Raw genomic sequence first — 21,692 nt, 5'->3', positions numbered from 1 at the left:
CTATTTCTGTGATGACAATACTGGATGTATCAGTGAGGCAAACCTGTGCCTCACCCCAGGCAAGCCTTTCAACTCAGTCTTCCCCAGCACTCTTCTCTTCACTCTGAGTTGTTACATTTTTTGCATGTGGGCTGTTGGGTGGGTAAGAAAGTGCTTGGATTATTTGGCTCAAAGAGAGGTGTTTGTTGGCTGATGTTTTATCCAGAGACAGACTTCCTCAGGGACAGGATACGTACAGACAGGGAACTGTATGTATCCATGCTGTCTGATGTCCTTGGCAAGGATCTGGAGCAGGAGATGGAGTGCACCCTCACCAAGCTGTACTTGATGTAACCAGCCCCTCCTGGTTGTACTTCTTAATCCCTAGTTTGTCAGGGAATGACAAACTTGAAGCTCAAAGCCAGCTTTTGCATTTTCTTTGTTTATGCTCCTGGTGGTTAAACTGCATGGTGCTAAGTAACCTTGATCGTATCTTGGGTACTGTTTCTGCAAATAATTATATTCTAAATTCACATCTGCTTCTCCTTTTCAAAATCCTTGATGGTGCACTTCATGGTGGCCCATTGAACTTCTGCACAGACTGGGGTTCATGTGAGAAATTCTGATCAGAACAAATAGCATCTGGTACAGTGGGGGAGCACTGAGTGCATCCCAGCACACAGCTTTGATAGGAGCAGATTTTCAGGAGGTTTTTCTGTCAGTTGTTCCTACCTGACAGCAATTACCCTGTGAGTATTGAGCCAGAAGCAGTCACTCCTTAAGTCTGGCTGTTCTTCTAGGATTTTCTTGTTTCTTTAATTCATAAGTATTTGGAGAGAGAGGACTGATCTTTGTAAACAAAGGAGATAGCCCAGCAGTCTAGATGTTAAGAGTAAGATAATATAACTGTTCTCTAGGTTTAAAGTGATGACAGCTCAATTTCAAATCTTGTAAAAATAATGCTGTTGTTAAGATACTGAAAAATATGCCACCTTTTTGTGTCTGAGAATCAATAGAATCTCAAAGGGCTTATGACATTCCTGACTGATATCTTCACTAGCACTGTCAGAAGCTTACTGTGTAAAATTGTACTTATGAGGCCTTGTGCAGGTTTGTAGGAATAAAAAACTACAGAAGTGACACTAGCCAGATGCCAGCATACATCCCCTCGTGAAAGATATTCTGCTATTGATAAGTAACATATATGGATACATGTATAATAACCCTCAGGGGCAGTGCTGCAGCTCTTCTTGAGTTGGGACACTTCTAGTGATCTTAAAGGTGGTGTTAGGTAGGATTTTTCCTGCTGTTTTAGTGTTCGGATGCTGTTCTAGATGCTTTGGAAGTAGCCTTTAAAGGAAGTGGAGGCATTTAGTTTTTAGTTTGTCCATTGGTTAAAGAGGTGTAAGGAGTACAGGTTTACAGAAAGGATGGCAGTGCAGCCCACAGCTCTTAGATGGACTGCTCTCCCAAGTTACTGTCATTTAGTTTATCAGATATGTAACTCTGCCTTTTGGCTATTCTGACAGAGCAAGGGGAAATGGACTTTTCTAACAGCACAGACATATCTGGAACCACCCCAGTTCCTCGGAAAATTGCTTGTTCTACTTGGCCCTGTACAAGATCACAGCAAGGGCTTGGCAGCAGTAACTCAAACTCATTGTCTGACTGCCTGGAGTCGCTTGTTAAGGGAAATTATATTTCATGGGGATGACAGGAGGAGCTACTAAGAGCCTCATAAGAAAAGATCTCTCTGTGCTCTGCAATAGAGTTCACCCAGTAATATATTTACTGGTATAATAAATCTTAGCAGTGACTTCAGGTTTTCAAGATCTCTTCCCAAGTAAAAGAAGGCTAGCTTAGGACTTTGTTGAAAGAGGAAAAACTGAAACTTCTCGACCTACCTTTTTATTCCTTCTAATTGTATAGATAAACATGATCTTGTCACCTCTTACTGTGTCCTTGTTCTGTATTGTCTAAACACTGGGTTTCACAGGTTTTTTCTGCGTGAACTTTCTCTTGTCTTTTTCACAGTAAACTTTAATCATGAAGCCAAAAATATCTTGTGGGGTACTTTGCATTTAGGAATAGAACTATTAAAAGTTGCATGCTATTAACTTAGATGATCATGGAGTGGAATAGTGTAAATAGTAGAGCTATTGGCATGTGCTTGGTTGTGTAAATGCCTGATACGTGAGGATGTTAAGAAAGGACACAGTGGAAAGCGGATACCTCATCTCAGTTTAAAGTTACTCAGTTAACCTTGGTGCAACTGTGTATAGCATTAAGCAGAGAGCTGAACCGTATTCTTCAGGTGGGTGTTGTTAATGTTGCAAGGTAAATTCATGTTCTGTAGATGGCTGGATAAAATACAATGTCTAACATATGGTTTGTAGTGATCTCAAAATATTTAGGACAGATTGTTGGTGTAATGTGTGACAACAGTCATGTACCATGTGTACTGAAAGATCGCTGCTTTATCAGGAAAAACAATGCATTAAGGATGAGTACAATAGACAGCAGAAGATTCCAGCTAATGCTTTTTAAACTTCTGTTTTGGTATTGAAATATATGTTGTAAAAATATCTGTGTAATGCTTCTGAAGCGAGTTTTTCCTTTTAGCAAATAACTTTTTTATTATTATTTAAATATAAGAAAAAGTTTTATTTAAAAGGTGAGAACTGTCTTAGAAAGATACATAGGCTACCTGAGTAGGAGAATCCATGGCAGTACATAAGGCAGTGCTTTCTAGGAAGAGTAGGTTAACTGAAATGCTGAATTGGTACAAATAGTTAGCATGTAAATATTGATCCACATGAATTAATAGTTCTTATCAGTGGAGTTGTAGCATACAGTAATATCTCTAGATAAAGTGTCTGTAAGAGGTGACAACTTTAAATTCAGCTGTGTTTCAGTACCAGACAGTCAGCCATGTGTTGCATCCTTTTGGGATATTTTGAGATTTTATAATGTCCACGTAGTTGGTCTGATCCTCTTTCTGCAGAGAATGTCTCCTGTTACTTCACTCTGTGAGTCCTTTGGGGATGACTGCTGAGCTTGGTAGGAAAAAAAGGCCCCACAGGTCAAGGTTGTCTTCTCTCTTAGCTGAGTAAAAGCCTGACAACCTCCAAACACCATCATTCTTACTGCATAGTGGGAGAGGCATCTGTGCAATGTACCTTTTACCTCACACATGCACTGAGGCTGAAGGAAGAATGTTGCATTTCAGGGCATTCGGTGTTCTCTGTTTTGAAAGTTGGGTTTTTTCATTTTTCTGTTGATCCTGATAAATAGACTTCTAAGATTTGCAATGTACCTTGAAGGCAGGTGTTATTTATATTTAATTTCTCTTCATCACAGCTGTTTCTTGAAAGGCATTGTATTAGCTTAAGTGTGTACGCATTATTGGAATATGAATTTAACAAATATGGGCAATAGCATGAGAACTTGTTCCAAAAGAAATTAATACATAATTGTAGTGGTTAAAAAAACCCCTTAACTACACAGTGTTTTTCAACATATGGTTTTGCTTCTGGTTAATTAGCAGTTACTACTGCAATAAGAAAACAATTTGCTGTTTATGAGAAGGTTATAGTTTTAATGCTTTTCTTTCCTGCGCATATAGGCTTATCTTTGAACAAAGAAAGCAAGCTAAAATTCTTGTGGTCACAACAGATTGGAAGGCTAATATTTTAAAAGTGTAAAGCTGAGTCTTAAAAACAAAATCCCTTTCAGGGGAAATAAGTAGTGTGGATTAGAAAATTCAGAACAGTTTTTGATGGCCTGTTTGAGTCCCATATTGCTGGTTAAGCATGATTCATAGGCCATTTTTGCTTGTATTCTGCCAGAGCCTTGTACATCTTCTCTGTTCTGCCTTACTCCATGATCCTGAGCATAACTCAGGCTAACTTGGCATGTGCAGCAGTTTCCTGTTTTGAAAGGTGTCCATCAGTTTCCTGGCTGGGAGAGTGTCCCCTTTGAGATTCCTGAAGGTTTACAAATGCTTGAACACCACGTAGCCTTCTAAAAAATCCTGTTGCTTTTGGTACTCTCTGGTGTAGGAAACTAGGGAGCCATCCTGTCCAAATGGTGGAACAGAACGAGATGACCTCCAAAAGTGTTGATGTCTAACAGTTCAAAAGCTCTGTAGTTAGGGTTTGCTAAGCTTCTGGTAGACCCCTCCTTGTTTACTGTACCAGCTTCCCATTGTTTGGGATAGCACTGGAAAACTGAAAGGGAAATGTGTGTGCTAAGCCTTTCAGTGGGTTCAGATCTGTCTGGGCACAGCAAGGCATGGTGAGGTGGATTTGGCAGGGACCAGAAGGACATGCAGAGCATGGCATGGATCTTGCTGGAGCTAGCAAACCTCAGTGCCAGGGACACAGGAGAGCTCAGGGCTCACACAGCTTGGGCCTGGCCAGTCTCCTTGGCGTAGATCCGGCAGTGTGCTCTGAAAGCAGAGGTCAGGGTGATGCTGTGTTTTGAGCCTGTAAGTCCATCGGGGTCCGGCACACCTTGCAAAGAAAGAGCCCAAGTCAGAGGGTAACTGCCTGTGTTTGCTCATTATCTGCAAACTGAGAGGGCAGCCCACCACCAGCTAAGAGTTAAACACTTTTGTTTTATGGAGTGCCAGGGATGAACATCTCCACATAATGGGAAAGAAGTGCCAAAAACCAGATGCCCTGACAGTTCATACTGACGTGCTGAGCAACAGCTTTGCAGCTTCAGTTTATTTCTGTCAGCTGTGCTTAATTTCCCTGCTCTTCTCTTTGTTAGATTACAATCCAGGCTGAAGATATGAAACCTGTGCCCTGCTGTTACCTTGGCAGGCCCTCAAATTTGTCAGTGAGAATATCCCAGGACTTCCAGCAAAATCTGTCACGCCGTGTGTACCCTTCCCTTCTCAGAGCACAGCTGCCAAACAGTTGTAAATGCCATATGTTGCTGTAAGCAGACAGGGAACGTAAGGTCTTAGGTTTGAAGTAAGAGCGTTGTGTCTTAAATTTAAGTGGTAGTCCAAAGCTTTTGTGTCAGATACATACCCTCACAAGATTAAGGTCAAAGCCCAAATTGCTACTTAGAGTCTGAATTTTTATTTGGTTTAGATATGTTTACACTTGTTTCAATGTCCACCTTGTAAGTGCCTTAAACTTGTTTTAAAGCCCAGCCCTGTACAGGTAAAGCCTTTCAAGTCTTTAAATCCCATTTACACTTTTAGGGTTTAGGGGATTTGGGTAGTATGTATGACATGCACTATCCGGTGGTAAATTTAGTCTGCTAATAAGACAAAGTAAATTAAGCACTGTAAAATTGTGAAAGTTAATTACTAAAACTCTGGACTGTCACGTGGGGGGTTTTATTAGTCCACTATTAAATTCAGAGAATTTAACACCCTATTTAAGTGTAATGGCACAGTGCTCAAATTGTGCAGCATTCCCTGTAAGGCTGTTCCAATACTTTGTACAGTAGCATTAGTGGTTGTTGCAGTGTCCTGGAATTATGTATAATTCCAATATTGCAGTTCTGAGTAGGTGTAAAAATGTTTTTATGAAGTTGGACTTAATAGTTCTAAAATGAGGGTCACACAGGCTTTCTGTTGCTCAAGTTACTTAAGCTTAAACTAACATGGAGCCCTTTTGCCTTTATTGACCTATTTATCCTTAATTGTCCCTCCAGGATGTGACCTACTTCAGCCATCTGTAGTTAAGTCTAAATGAGTCCTCAAAGTTGTTGTCTTTCTTCAAACAATCCTTCTTAATGCAGCTCTGCATGACCTAGGGAAATCACACTGTTTTTCCATTTAGAAAATTGCAACTCTTCCTTTAAAACTCTACTTAATTTCACACTCTAAAAGAGGATCTGTTAAGCAATGACTTGTTACATTAATTTTTCTTTTACCTGCAAAAATGCTTTAAGGTCACTCTGATTTTAGTTCTTTGGTGGGATAAAGCATGTGAAGTTCTGGGCAGTCAGAATTAGATGATCTTTAAGGTCCCTTTTAACACAAGTAATTCTACAAATCTATGAAGTTACCATTAAAAAGGCTGATGGGTACCATGGAAAGGCAGTAAGTGCACGTGGTACAAGCAGATGTCCAGGCCCAGGCAGATGATGATGCCTGGACACTTTAGTTGTTATTTTTAACCCTGGCTGAGTTCCCTTGGCTTCCCCCCCAACAGCATAAGCTTTTTGGAGCAGAAAGAAGGTCAGCATTTATGACAGAATACAGCCAGCATTGCTGTCTTCCAAACAGTTGTGGTTCAGGAGGAATGGCTGAAAGTGGAAGGGAGGCTGATATGAGGATCTGAAGGATCACAGGAGATAAAGAGCAGATACAGGGACCAACCAAGGAAGATACTGATGCCCCTATCTCTGAATCTCAGTGGGGAGATAAAAGAAGTATGACTTGGATGTTATATAAATTGGCATAAATATTTTGAAATAAATAAGGTGTGTACCAGTGCTGTCCATTTGGCCAAGGAACACAAGCAGTGCTTGAGACAGAATTCCCTCACATAAATATGTTGAGATTTGTGTCTCACAATTTTAAGATACCTAGTTCTGTGCAGGATCAAGACTACTGGTTGCTTTTGGGAACAAGGCTGGAGGGCAGCTCTCCTGTTTGTCAGTGAGCTGGCATTTGCCCTGTTGCCAGGATGTCTCTGATAGTGGCCCATCTTCCTTCTGAGTTCTTGGTCTGTTGGCAGTGCAGTGAGCTGTGACTTGTCACAGTCCTGTGGTGCCTGAGGAATTTTCAGATCAGGCACAGGGCTACACATAACCTGTTGTGGCTGTCTGGCCTACAATCATTGTGAATTGAGGATGAGACTTCCAAAGTTTTGAATTGTTAATAACCCCTCAGACAAGGATGTTTGAAGTTGCTCTCATTATTTTTTCTCCTGTTTATGTAGCTTTTAAGACAGCTTTTCTCCCGTTTATGTAGCTTGTGTCACTGACACAACATCATGTGTAATTATTCTTGCATATGCTTATAAAGTGGCAAAAGGCATTTATTTTCATGGTGTCACTCCACCAGGCTGTATGATTCTGCTCATCTCCTCTGCTTCATTAGCAAATTGTAATCACTAGCCTATGATGGTTTTTATTTATGCCACCTCACAACCCAAAATCCATATAAATTCTTCTTTGACTGCTTGCTGAGAGATCCTGAAATACAAATTTGGTTATCTGATGGTTCTCCAGTCCTGAGAAAATTGCAAATACAGTGTGTGTTTTTAGACATGCCTGAGGCATGAACTAATAACAGCTGAGACCAAAAGTGAGCATAATAGGAAAGGAAAGCGAGGAGGTTTTCATCAGTGGTACACTGGATAAGATTTAGGGAGAGTTATCTGGAATGTGGAGAAAAAAGGTGCATAGTTGAGGCAGGAAAATGCATCACATTTCTTATCTGAATCTTGTCTAATGATGAAGCTTTAACAGGTTCAGCTCCTACACAGAAGCTCAGATTTTCTTAATTTCCTGAGCAGCTTCATCTGTTTCTGTGAAGGGAAGGCAGTAACTATCAAAACCAAAATAAAGAGACAGTGTAAATGCTTTGGGATTTTTAATGTGCATTTAAAAAATTATCTATTCACAGAATTTCAGTATAGAATTAATTCAGTTGTACAATAGTATGCATGTTGTTTTTTGGGGGTGAGGGAGTTTTCATTTTCAAAATCAGATCTGAAGCATAAGCATCAATAAGAAATGGTGCCTCCTTGGTTGCAGGTTGTGCTGCTGCTGTGGAGTGTCAGCATCAGCTGTGCTGGGTGAAATGCAGCTGTTAGTGCCAAGAGCTTAAAAGATAATTTTTACTTGGCATTCTGTGATTTTGGACAGACCACTAGAGGCTGCACTTGTATAACAGCAGTTCTGGCTGTCTTATTTTAAATTTCTTCTGCTGGAATTCCTTCTGTTTCCTAATATTTCTTCTTGAACAGTGGCCAGCCTTAGTTTGAGCTGGGTATGTTTTGCCTTCTGCAGTTACAGTTCATTGAGCTGACTATGACAAGGCTCAGTGATCAAATAGAACAAATTTTTCTATGTCAAGAGCCTCCTTTAGTGTGGAAGCACAGTACTGGTTGCCCACTGATTAAACACAGTGAGGAGTACATGGCAAGCTTTTTCCCTGACTCTAGAGATGAGGATATGGAGAGGTAGGTGCAGGGCAGGGACTCCCACACCCGCAGGCACCAGCTTTAAATTCAACACCTCAGGAAGTTTGAGGTGAGCCTTCCTTGAGTCTGCTTTGGATGATTTTTCAATGAGATGGAAGAGATGGACATGTCCTTCCAGCACGTCTGCACTAGCTGACTTCTTCAGTGTTTCCAGCTGAAGAGATAGAGACTCTGAAAACTAAAGCCAAAACTATATTAATTCTGTCTGAAATGATAGAATTAATGCATGAAGTTGTTAATAAGTTGTTAATCACTGTGTTCCTATTTTTGCCCCATATGCAATGCCATGTACCATAAATACAGTGCACCTGCAATTTCTGATTCTACTCATAAATATTGCTGGAATAAGAACTGATTACTGATAGACTAGTTACACACCTCAGCTGAAAGTGATTCTTATAGGAATCTGAATTGAGGTGTCACAACTGAGATGTCAGGCCCACTGTTTGAGTGGGAGCCAAAATGCCATGCCAGTTTGCTTTAGGGGCTCAGGAGGTCTGCTGGGTAGCCAAAGAGCTTCATCTGGGTGTTCATAAATGCTGCCTTTGTTAGGGACAATTCTGTCCTCAGTTTTGTTCAGTATACTTCACCTCAATCAGTCAGGCATCTGCATCTGTGGCAGAACTTGGCACCAAGCTGCTATTTTCTGTCTAAGTGACTGAATGCCATGACAGCAACATGCAGTTGCATATGCAGCCATCTTTTGGAAGTATGTTTTCATTCTATTTATTTTCTTGGCATGTGGTTTCTTTGCCACTGATATCTCAATTACAGTGCAAGTCTCAAATTTGCTGCTATAAAAATAGAAAATATAATTCTGAAGTTTGCTAATTTAGAGCAAGTGTAGTTAATGGGAAGGTATTACTGTCCAGCTTTCAGAACACTTCCGACTTGTCTTAGGGGTGTAATTACTTTATGATTACATATGATACAATTTCATGAGTATCAAAAATGATAAATTGCAAGTTGAGAATATAATTTGTAACATTATGTAACTTTATAAAATGTTACATTTTTAACACATTCTAAAGGATTGTAGTTTCTTTTATTTGCCAGGCTATGCTTCAGTTAAATGCTTTTAAGTAGTAATTTAAGTGCAGGTTTTTAGAAAACTCATTAAGTAAGATCTGAAATAGCAGCAGCATTACAAAGCAGTATTCAGCTTAGATACAGTGTTAAAACCTACAGGCTTACTTTGCAAGTGAAATGAGGAAGTTCAATGTAAGAGCTCATATTTCTGGTTTATAATTCTTTTTCAGTTCCTATCTCGAAATTGTTTTAACCAGGAACCTTCTGCAGTGGGGCTGGGTACTTTGGGCTATTAAAGCCTGCAATATCTGGGGCTTTCAAACTGGAGCTTTGTGCAGTAGGATATATATCAACTTATTTTCATCCTTTATTCAAGAAAACACAAGTCTGCTTTCTTTTCCTTAGAGATGATGGCTTAAAATATTAAGTCCTTAAGTTTGGTTTTATTTTGGATTGTGAGAAAGAAGCTGTCATAAGATAAAAATTTTCAAAGACCAAATTAGTCCAAGATATTTTAAAATTATTAAGCAGCTCTTAAACATTTTAAAACTAGAGGTACATGGCAAATATGATTTTTTTGTGCCTTTTAAAAAATACCCAGCAGGTGGATTTCTTTTGGAATGAAGTGGATAAATTGGCCAGTTCTGAAACAAAGGGAGCTTTAAAATAACGACCAATCAAGAATTGTAAGAAAATGAAACTGCTCTAGATCTAATTACTGTTTAGTGGCTGGGTACTACATTTTGTATAACATTACAGCTGACTTTTCCTTTTTTTTTTTTTTTTTTTTTTTTTTTTTTTTTTTTTTGTGTGTTGTGTGTGTGTGTGAAGTTCATAACCCAATGAACTGCTCTAGGAATTCTTCTGCTCTAGGAAACACTGCATCCTCTAGGATGTAGCTAATGATCAGATCGAAGTAGTCTGGGTTACCCTACAATGAGGGACAGGAGGAGAGGAGATGTGCAGCAAAGCTGTGCCAGGTGAATTGTTACTGCCCTGTCTTTGCTGGCAAACCAGCATAAAACTGCTAATGAGAAATGTCACCACAGGGCTTAGCTGAATTTTTTCCTTTCCTAGTTGCTGTACTGGAGATTTTTATCTTGATTTGTTAATGCCATTAATGTCACATTCTTCACTATATTATTTGACTGTCTTCTGGAGCTTATAAAAGCCAGTAAGGAAGTGGCTCTTCTCTGCCTCAATTAATTGCTGGGACATTCATGGTTTCATTTTTTTGATGTGTGAAACACTAAAGATTAAGAAAGAATTCTCCCCTTCACATCTCCCCTTCACCCCCCAAGACATCATTCCTAGCAGCAACAGGATATATGGAGAAGTAATCTTTGAGGTGGCTCAGGTTCAGTTGAAGTGTCTTGTCTCTGAAAATGTAGAATGCAAAGTTCCTCTTGGGAAACAGCATCCTTGCTCATTGAGTGTCTGATTTCCAGTGGCCTATTCCTAAGCTAAGTGACCAGTGGTGAGAGGGTGAGCCAATTCCAATTCCTTCTTACACAGGTTTACAGTTGCATGCCAGAAAAGATCAGGATTTGTGAGGCGCCCCAGACCTCACATCTTTTAAAGTGTCACTTTGTTTTGGGTGAGGAAGCTTTAAGATAGGGTGGCATCAGGGTTCTGCTTATGATACAGATTGCTGCAGACATTGCCTTGCTGCTCTGTTCAATGCAGTAATTTTTCCTGGAATGTTACTGAAGTCCTACTATGGAAATAGCTGTTCAGCCCTTGGGAGCAAGAATTTCAAGTCCATTTGTATGCTGAGGTAGTTGAGGTAGGGAACAGTCCTGACTGTAATGTAGGCCAACTGTTTAATAATAAAGCTCTAAGACTGAAATTCAGTTTTAAATAAGTGGACTTACATAACCTAAAATACTCTACAGAATTTCAAACATGCCAAAGTTTGAAATACTGAAATACTTGAAAGATACTTTGAAGTCTGTAGGATGAATCCAAAGATTTCCTTTGTTTCATTAGTAGCAGGGATCAGTGTATACTAACTGCTTTCATACAGCAGTGTAGAAGCAGTAGGAAATTATTTGTGTAGCAGTTGTCACCACCCATACCTTGGAGAAATGCATGGATCTTTCAGAGGATGTTTATGTAATTGCTTCCACATACCCAGAGGGAATTTTATTTCCACAGTCCTATACTATAAGCTTTCCCACCCTTTCCCCCAAGTGCATGAGCTAATAAGTCTTGCAAATAAGACCAAGAGATGTCCCCATAATCTAAAACTGAGGAGTCAGTGGAAAATTCAGTTTCTGCTCTACAGTCTACATGGAAAACTGACTGCTTGTTGGGCAGGTGTCTCAGCCTCACCGTCACCTCCTGCTAAGGGTTTTACACTGGCTCCCCAGGACAGAGGGAGGGAATTGAGCAGAAAGTCTACCCTCTGCTGCATTTCCTCATGTCCTCTGTGGCCCTGGTCCTCTTCCTCCACTTTCTACCTTCCTAACCTGGCCTTTGTGAGTTTGTGGGACACATTTCCTGCAGAATCAGGGATGGTTCCCTGCCTTTCTAAAAATGTTCCGTTCTTTGTTCTGGTGAATGAACAGAAGAACAGTGCTTATCCCATGGTGTTTTGGTTTTTTGTTTTGGTCTGGGGGTTTTTTTGTGCATGTATTAGGAGAGAAACAAAGGAAGGAAATTAAAAGCTTTTATAAATTATGTTTCAGAAAGTACACCGGATACAAGTTAATACATTAAAGACAACAAAGGTCATGTGGGAAATGTTAAGAAGCCTAAACAAGACAGGTGATTCTGCTAAGGTTTTCTATTTCTCACTGTAAGGGTTGCTTTCTAGTAATGTACAATTCTGCCAAATTTTCTTTCCATTTGTGAGGTGCCACCTGATTTTATGGTGTAAAGTTCGGCCAAAATAGCTGAGTGGTTCCTAAGATGCCAGGGAACAAATCCACCATGCTCTTCAAACATTGAAACAATTGTTTGAGAAGCTCAAGTGTCTACTTCCTTTGATCAAGGACTCAGACTTGACACTCAGAAGAATGATGGCTTTCGTGTCAAGAAAGTACCTTGAGAAAAATCTGCCTAAATCCCAGGCCACAGATGTTAAGTAACTACTCAAGCCTGCTGCCAAAAATGTCCTGCTTCATCCTGGGGCTGAGCAGGAGCTTCTCTGTGGCTAGAGGATGAGCTGCTCTAGAGCCAGGTCTGCTCCCAGGGCTGAGAGCAGGAGGGCTGTGGCATGGCATGTGAGTGCCACCTCCTGAGCAGCAGGCAGTGCAGACTGCTGGGCTCCACAGGCAGGACCACAGCTGGGGGAAGTGTCCACCCAAGGGAAGGTACTGGGACATGGAGTGGGACATAGCATACAGCTGGAGAGTGACAGGACTGTGATATTCAGGAAGGGGTGAGGATTTATGTCAGTCATCCTGACAGTCTAAAATTGGGGAAAAATTTACTTTTTGAACTGTTCTTGGGACAAGGAATGATGAATGGGAGAGACAAATGTCAGTGGTGGAAACAAGTTTATTGGAAAGTGATGCAGAGGCATGAGCTAAGCTGATGAGTACAATGCAGCTAGACCAAGGCAGGGAAAAAGAACTTTATGAGCTTTTGGTGAGCTGTGCCCATCAGAGCATGCTTCTGCTGAGAAACTGAGCACAAAATAAAATGCATTCCTCTCAAGCACATGGAGGTGCAGGAGAAAACCAGTATCAGAATTAAATGTAATAAATATGGCTGAGGGAAAGAGGGACAGCTGGCACTCACAGTTAAATCAGGAGCCAAAGGAAAACTGAGTATGTGCTTGCTTCCAAAGCACTGTTCATTCTGTGCCCTAGAAGAGAGGAGGGTATTGCAAGGTGTCTTGCAACTCCATATGCAGGTGCGTGTCTGGCAGCAAAGAGAGGTCAGTAGAGCAAGGGTACATTGGCAAGCAGTCTTGTTTTCAGTATTTACTTTTCTTGAATACATGACTTTGTTCTCTTTGTAATGTTCTCAACTTTGTTGTACACAATGTCTTAGTTTGGCTTGTTGCTTCCTGCCTGTGACTTGCTGGAGCTGGATCCCAGACTTCAGAGCCAGGCCTTTGCAACAAGGCACTGTTGTCAAGATAACAAATACTTTTCCCACCCTGATTGATTCGGAACGGGGCGTTTAATTTTTTTTCCCCCACCAGTCTATATTAATGGAGTGTTAACAGTTTGAAGTCAGATGCTCAAGACTTTGCCACCAGGTCTCTTCTAGGCAGCAGTGGGGAATCCTGGCTTTTATGTCTGAGCTTGCTGATTCATGCAAGCACACAACATATTTGATCCTTCTATTTGATCCAGTGGAAAAAGAAGGTTGGCTGAAGACATCTTTTGGGCTGTCTTAGAGATGTGCTTTTCTTTGTTAATTCTTCTGCTTAAGTAAGCCATGTCTTTTTATCTTTCTAGGATAATGATATTAAGCTCTGCTAATTGTCAGATGTTGAGGCAGGTGATGAACTGTATGGATCTGCCACGTAGATAACTTCTGGGATCCCAGCTGAGCCTGTATTTTTGTGTAGTCCTAGAGAGAAATCCTATTGATACTCTTTCAGAGGGTTTAATTTTATTCATATTGCTGAATATGAATACTGATACTGAAATATCACTAGTTTCTTGAAATATTTTACAGATGTTGCATTTAGGTACTCTGAAATTATGTTTCCCCTGAGGAAGTATGGAGGGATTTCAGGGCTCCTGGGAACTTCTACTGAGCAGGGAAAATAGTTCTTTATGAGATTTAATACGCTCCAAAATCCACAGTGACTCCTGTGGGGACAGCTGTAGCACCTTTTTGATTCCATTCATCCACATTAAGGTTGTGTATCCAAGGAGTTTGTTTTGCCATCTGATTATTGTGGCACATGGTTGCTATTATAATTTTATTTTGCTCAGTCACTAAAGTTTAAAATTGTGAGAACTTTTAAACAGGGAACAGGAAGAGGCTAAAATCAGTCTGGGTCTCTCTCCTCCCCTTGCCCTTTAAATAAAGAAAAAGAAGAGGGGAAACTTTAGTAAATCATGGAAATTTACTGTAGTGGGAAGCATATTGCTAATATAAAGCCCTGTTTGTCTGCAAGGGTTGTCAGGCTTACAAGGCAAGTGCTCAGATGTTGTTTATCAGTGTTGTCCTAACCCAGAGGCAAGAGTTAAGTAACGTGCACTGAATGTGGGCAGTGAGGATTGCTTCTAACATTCTGCTGTGCTAAAAGGACTGCTTAGCTGCTTCTGAAGGAAAGCAAGGGTTCCTTTGCATTCCTAATGATCATTCATGTTTCTCACTAAATAGTACGTCTGTAAATTTGAGAGCTACTGCATTTTGTAAAAGAGAGGGAATAAACTGTGAGTCCTGTTTAAATGTGTAATTTTGAAGAGTAGCTTAAGATGACACATCTGGGTATCTGTGTTCTTCATCCTCCTAAACACTCTCTTATCATTATGCTACTGACATAATCTTATAAAGAAAAGCTGGTGTTTCCATGATTCAGCAATCTTGAATAAAGAATCCTGGCATTCTGTTGTGTTGATTTTTATTTTTTCTTTTAAAATATTACCATAACAAATTGATGCACAATATTTCTAAACATCACACGGTGCCACAGCAATAAATTGTCAGAAGAAAATTATCAAAGTAAAAATACAGGACATATGCTGAAAAAGGAGCAAATGTATGAGAAAACAATAAATCTGAGCCTGTCTGCCTTGTATTTGCCTGCTGTTTCCATTTTGATTGCGATTGGCTGGCAAGGGCTGCTGCTGGCATTGCACAATTGGCTTAGATGGGGAATTACAAAACAGGAGCACATCCCTTGGTCAGGGCTCGGTAGCACATGCAGCTGAGCACAGGCAAAAGGGAAAGGTCACCCGTACGCCAGGATTTGAGCAGAATCTCTCTCACAGATGTTTCCATTCCAGAGAAGTGCCTCTGAGCTCGTTGTTCTCATCTGTGGTTTGAAGAGTTTAAACGCCGTAAGGTTTTTTTGTTTCGCTGAATGTGAAAATGCACCTAGGAAGAAGTTTACAACCTGGAGGCATATGAGAATTTCAGATGCATGGAGCAATACCATGGAATGATCAGAAGGATCTGTGTTTTTAAGGAGTTTTAAGTATCAGTGAGGAGGAAGACATTCAAACAGAAGGTTAAAAGCAGATGCAAAAAGAAAACAATTTTATTTTGATCCTGAAATTATACTGACAACATCATGAGGAAGGGATTATATCAGCACCAAACAGTGGAGAATCAAACAGTCTTATTTTCTTCTGAAATAATCCCTATGCAAGAAATGTAAATACTGTCTTTTGTGAAAAAGGAGAATTCATTGTTTGGATACATTTTGAAACTCTGTGAAAGGCTGTGGGACTACTGCATCTTTGCAATGGTGTATAGTGTATCTGTATTTAAAATATTTATATGAAGAAAATTCTGCACAAAAAGGTCAAGCTACTTTTTTTTTTTTTTTAACTGCTTTTCTGTGTGAGGGCACCAGGAGTTACATTTGTATTTTTAATGAAACTTTCCTGTTTTCTTCTTTTCTCCTCCAACCTTAGTTTGCGAGATGCTGGGATTGGATTTATTCTTGTCATAGATCGCAGACAGGACAAATGGACCTCCGTGAAAGCTTCCATACTGCGGATAGCAGTGAGTACTGTTTTCAGTGACTGCTTGGAAAGACTTTTCTGTCTTGAATCTTCCTCTTACAAGTGGAAAAACGTAATTTTTTTTTCTCTACAACAATATGTCGGCCAATAAATGGTACAGAAGGTATCCAGTAGGTCTTCTATATCCTAGAGAGAGCATCATGTGTCTATGATGTGCTTTTCATGCAGTCTGCAGCTCAGGACATCTTCCTAAGCATGCACTTGGAGAGAGAGAGTGAGTGTGTGTGTGTGTGTGTGTGTGTGTGTGAGCGTGCAGCTCTCCCAGGTGGGAGCTAGTACTTGCATGGACACCCCATGGGTCCCACAGAGTTTGGCTCCACTTTTCACTACTCAAGTGAGCTTCCCTTTTTCAAAGAAAGGAGGGTGAGGGTCCTGGTTGAGTTTACCACTTGTGAAAGGAGTTCACATGGGAAACTGTTCTTGTGATGTTTGATTTAAAACAAGGATTACATATAAGCAAGAAAACCTTATGTGGCTTCTATGATCAAGCAACAGTACATGCTCTTAACTTTCTCAGTCTCCTTCTCAATTAATATTTTTAAAATCAGAAAAAGAAGCTTATTAGAGGCTTGCTTCTTTTTTTGTCCATTTTTTTTTCGGAAGTAGGGAAGGACAGATTTGTGATTATTGTGTGCTTATTCTGCTGCTGGTTTACTTGTTCTTTTTTTTTAGTTTTTGGTTGGTTGGTTGTGGTTTTTTTCTTCCTTGTTATCCTTGCTTGAATTGTTAATGTCAATAGTCTTTCCAGTAAGGGCTGAAAAACAAAGCTGTAATATTTTAATATTTAATGGCTGAAAAAATGTGACTCTGTAAAATAAAAGTCAAATAGAAAATGTAAGTCATTTTAATGTGTCCTGATTATGGCCAAAGATTTTTTTTAAGATTTGTTTAAGCTAAAGTTAGTACATTATTTTAAAGTAATACATCTTTAGAAGTAGTGTATTACTCCCACTATATGATGTTTTGTGAATGAATATATAATGATATAATATTCCCACAATACAACTCTTTACACAATAATCATGGTAGGAATGTTAAAACTTTGAAAATACATTGAAGTATGAGCAAAATTGGCTTTTACAGCTCATCTTGAAATTTTGAGATGCAGCACTGAGCAGACTCCAGTATTTAAAACTGAGAGCAGCGTAATTTAGGATGATTGAAGAAAAAGGACTCTGCCTGGAGCTTTGGAATCTCTTTCAAAAATCAATGCTGTAGTTTCTGTTCAAGGACAGATAAGTGTTGCACAGATTATGGTCCTTTTATTTGCATAATTGGGGTTGTAAGGGTTAGGGAGCAACTGCAGACAAGTTGCTTGTGGCCATGATGATAACATTTATGGTAACGTTCCTCCAGTGTGTGTTACTTTGCTTTGAAGCACAGAAAACAGAACTGAGCAACTATTCCCCATTATAAGGGATCTGTCACTGTTGTGATGATGTTGGTGCCTAACGGATTTACCCAGAGAAGGGTGTTAAGAGCAGGAGCACTGCACAGTTGCAGTATTGCTGCTGATGGGTTATTTTGCTTTTTTCAGCTTTTTTCATTCTTCTGTAAGCTTTTTCTGAGAGAAGAATCTTGCTTCTTAGCTGAAGTCTAATCTGTTAAAGGCATGATTTTTCATATTTGCTTCTCTTGTTGAACAGCAACAGTGTTGGCTTCGAATTGTACCCATGTATTTATATTTATAGCAGCCCCCCTGTTGGGCTTCAGCAATAAGTCACATCAGCCCTGAATACTTGAAAATTTTGTGTTCCTATTCCAAAAGAAGATATAATAAAAAATTGTTTGCTGTTGTCCATCATATCTTTGCTATAGTATTTGATATAAATGAATTCTAATGCATTTCAGCTGTCATTTAACAAAAAAACTAAGCCAAATGTACTATGGCTTTGTATGTAAATACGTATATTGTGCCAAATAAGTGAGGTCCTATTGAAAGACAAAGATTTCTTTTGAATGGCTCAAGAGTAACTGGAGACTTCAACTTGTGTGGTTTTCCTAACAGTCAGAATTGTTTTTTGGTGGTTATGAAGCACCTGAGTGTTATTTGGGCTGCCCAGACTGTCCTCGATGTCTGAACGCCTGATGGCTCTGGCAGTTTCAATCACAGAATCCCAGAATGGTTTGGGTTGGAAGGGACCTTAAAGATGATCTCATTCCAACACCCTTGCCATGGGCAGGGACAAGTTTCTCTAGACAAGGTGGCTCAAAGCCCCAGCCAAGCCTGGCCTTCAGCATTCCAAGGGTAGGAAATTCCCAGTTTCTCTGAGTAACCTGTTCTAGTGCCTCGCCTCCCGCACAGTAAAGAATTTTTTCCTAATGCCCCATCTAAATCTCCCTCCTTTCAATTTTAAGCCATTCCCCTTTGACATATCACCCCTTGTCCCTGTAAAAAGCCCCTGCTTAGTGCCTCTCTTTTTAATTGCTAAAACTTATTGCTGTGTGTGAGAATAGATGTCTCCTATTATTCGAGAAGAGAGTTTTGGCTGTCAGTTTGTTTGTTGAAATTTCTGCCATCTTTCCTGGTTTTTCTCTATTCATCTTGAGGGGGTTGACCCTCTTTATTTGTGAAATCAGAAATACCAGTATAGGATGCTGTGGCTGGAGCACTGCCTGACAGGAATATCCTGGCTGGAGCATCTGCCCATCACTAATACCCTGGCAACTGTAGGACACGTATTTGTAAGCACTGAGCAGCTGTTAAACAGAAAGTCATACTAGCATGCATTTGTTATTACTACTTCTTGTTATTTTCAAGATTCTTCATACACATTTGGTTTGTACTAGTGGGTATTGGAAGTATGTTTTGAAACAAAATTAACAAAATGTTTTGTTTCAGGCTGAAATTATTGTGGAAAATATATTATTAAAAATTTCTAAGTTTCATTTTTCCTTCTTTGTTGTTAGGGGTACTTTCTGTTTTTTCCTGGGGCAGAAAATGAGCGATGATGAGCTGAATCTGTATTTCCTGCTGATATTTAAAGGCTGTTGTAGTCAAGCCTCTGGAGATGAGGTTAACCTATTTTTGCAGGCATAGTGGAGGGTCAGTGACTGCACCACTCGCCCAGGATGGCTGCTGCTGCAGCACTTGCAGTGCAGCGGGACTGAGAGCAAAGCCAGAGGCCTGGGCTGAAGTAGAGCCCTTCTTTTCCTGGGATGTGACAGAGACTGTGGCAGGAACATGCCCAGGATCAAAGGTGTGCAGACTTTGCTACTGTTTTATTCTAGTTGATGAAGTTGCAATGGGTGGGCGGCCCAGGACGTTGTTAGCAAGCCCAATACTTGCAGGCTCTGTGGCTTGAGAGACACTGCGAACAACATTATTTTTATTTTTCACCTGATTTAGCTGAAGTGAAGTTATTCGCCTAGGAAGAATCTGGTTTACTGGGATAGTCAAGCTGAGAGGTGAAGTTCTGGTAGAGATTCCAAGAGCCAAGTTTCATGTTTGGTGTGAAGTCTTGATAGCAAATTGTCATGTTGTTAGGGAGACGGTAGAATTTGAAAGTTCTTAAAAGGAATGTACTGAAGTTAGTAGTTGCAAATTGTTCACTTGTACTCAAACAACAGCATTGTTGTTTGAGGATACAAAATTTTTTTCAACTTTTTGCTGTCACCTGCAGCGATTCTTCTAAATTTGTATTAGAATGCCCTGTTTTCAGTTAAACACAGCATTCAGAGTATAAAGAGACATGCAAGACCTTGCTGAACCTTTTAGCTCCTGGGCCTGGGCCATTGCATAGTCCCATGGATAAGTGTGCAAGGAGGAGCAGTCATGTTGCCTGGTAAAGCAGCTCTGTATTGTCACAGCTGAATTTGGGTGAATGATAAATACCAGACAAACTGATCCACTTGTCCTTTCCATGCAAAAAATTACTCTTTTTTCCTATTTTTTTTATTTTTTATTTTTTCTCCTAATGTTATCATACCCAAACAAGCAATATTCAATCCACAGTTGTAGGAGCAAGGCTTTTTACTGATCAGTGTGTTCTAGGATTTCACATTGCTCTTTTCACAGTTCCAGTGTATTTTCTTTTAAAAATGAAGTCTGTGTCATTACATTGTATTAGTCTCTTGTTGTCCTGTCATCATTGTCTTCCTCCATCTAGAGGGAAAGGTTGCAGTGGGAAATCACTCTTTTAGACAAACAAAAAGCTGCACTCCACATCATTAAAAGTTTTACCATAGCCATTTATCAACCTCATATTGAAGGTCCAGGGAAAATAAACTTCCTTGGTGGGTAGGGAATAATGTACCTGTGGGCCACTGCTCTTGAGTAAGCATTTAGGATGGAGGTTGTTTGGGAGTGGTAGTGAGGAATTTTTATGTAGTTACAAAACTGTGCAGCCCTTTCTAAACGTGACAAGAGATGGGCTTTATTGAGCCTCCTGGAGAAGAATTGTGCTTTGCGATTTGCCACTGCTAACTAAGGATGCACTGCATGCAGAATTCATTCTGTTTTGGACTGTGTTGTCCAGAGCACTGCTTTTCTTAGCTGTTCATAAATCAAAATGCAGTCTTCACTGTAACAGCAGAGTAGCCCAATTATTTCTTTGAAGATCAGGGCCAAGACAGCTGGCAGGAAGAAACCAGAAGCCAATGGACACACCACAGTGCTTAGGTTGGACTTAATGATCAGGAAGGTCTTTTCCAGCCTAACTGATTCTTTGATTTTGTAATGCCAGCCTAAACCTTGCAGGAGTCAGGCAGTCCCACTTTTGTGCCATGTGGAATCTTATTGGTTTGATATCCAAGGTGAGAAATGCTGAATTGCATAATCCGACTTTGAGTTATATGGCCTTGTTTTTAGAGATGTTGAGTTTCTTAGTGAGTTCTTGATGTAGAAAAGGTATGTTTCATAAGTGGTGCCCCATGAAAGGCACTATTTTATATTTATATGGGATAGATATTTCCCGTTAGCCCAGTTTCTAGTTAGCTCTTTGCATCGTGTCCTGAAAAGTATAATGACACTTCACACTTTGGATGGCCTAAGTTTGAAAATACTGCTCTTCTTTCAGGCCTGGTCATGTTTCTCATTTTGCTTGGATTTAAGCCTAGAACTTGGCAGTATGATGAAGCTGCAACAGTATTTGTATTAATTTTGTGGCTATTGTTATGAATGATTACAGTAAATGATAAATGAGTAAGTTTATTTTGGGATCAGTGTGGTTTTGTCTGATTGCTTTAGATGTTTTGAGACTACTACACATGCAGGCATTTTTGTAGTTATCCTTCTGTACTTTGCCATTTTTCTTTATTTTACGTATTTGTTTAATATGTAAAAACAGAGAAGTGAATCACTTAAACTCAGCAAGCAGGGTCATAATGTCACAAGCATTAAACATAGATCTAATGCAAAACAGTCCTATGTTTTTAAAAATAGATTTCAAGCTGCCCTTTTTATGAACTGATTTAATTCAAGATTCTTTCATGACAAGAATTATGTGTAAGGCACCTGTTCATTATAGCCAGGAGTAAACAGCCTTAAAAAAATAGGTAAGCAAGTTCTTACTAGGCCCTTTATATACAGAAGCGTTTTGGAAAGAAGTGCTCTGTGGCTTATGGCATACTAGTAAGTGCAGAAAGGAAAACACTACCACAGAATTCGGTAATGTGGGTATTTTGAAGCTGTTCATAAAATGAAAATTAGTGTTGTTCCAAATATTTTGAGACAGAACTACTAAAACTGAGTCAAGCTCTAGCTCTTTGATGGCTCACAGGGTTACGATATTTCTACAAGCTGGCTTGACTTCAGGGTCAGTACTGGTGGTAGACACAGCCTCTCTGTCAATAATTTCTGTGAAGAAAAATGGTAGTTAGGATTATATGCTACTAACAT

At 39.8% G+C, this 21,692-nt stretch overlaps 1 protein-coding gene across 10 annotated transcripts in view; it reads left to right on the top strand.

Annotated features, from left to right (window-relative positions):
• The window catches only part of MCF2L (MCF.2 cell line derived transforming sequence like), a 152,045-nt gene that overhangs the window by 96,507 nt on the left and 33,846 nt on the right, over window positions 1-21,692 (top strand). For 6 of the 10 annotated variants that reach the window (XM_063392745.1, XM_063392744.1, XM_063392754.1 and 3 more), the window contains one exon: window positions 15,743-15,833. In XM_063392745.1, the coding sequence (XP_063248815.1) occupies window positions 15,743-15,833 (91 nt within the window). Of the gene's footprint in view, window positions 1-13,361; window positions 13,577-14,996; window positions 15,630-15,742; window positions 15,834-21,692 lie in introns of those variants that run through there. The other 4 variants (XM_063392752.1, XM_063392750.1, XM_063392753.1 and 1 more) reach the window with 4 other exon arrangements.

Source organism: Prinia subflava, chromosome 3, assembly GCF_021018805.1.
Source record: "Prinia subflava isolate CZ2003 ecotype Zambia chromosome 3, Cam_Psub_1.2, whole genome shotgun sequence".
NCBI lineage: Eukaryota > Metazoa > Chordata > Aves > Passeriformes > Cisticolidae > Prinia > Prinia subflava.
Note: the sequence above shows the minus strand (reverse complement) of the source record. Positions and strands in the feature narration are given on the sequence as shown.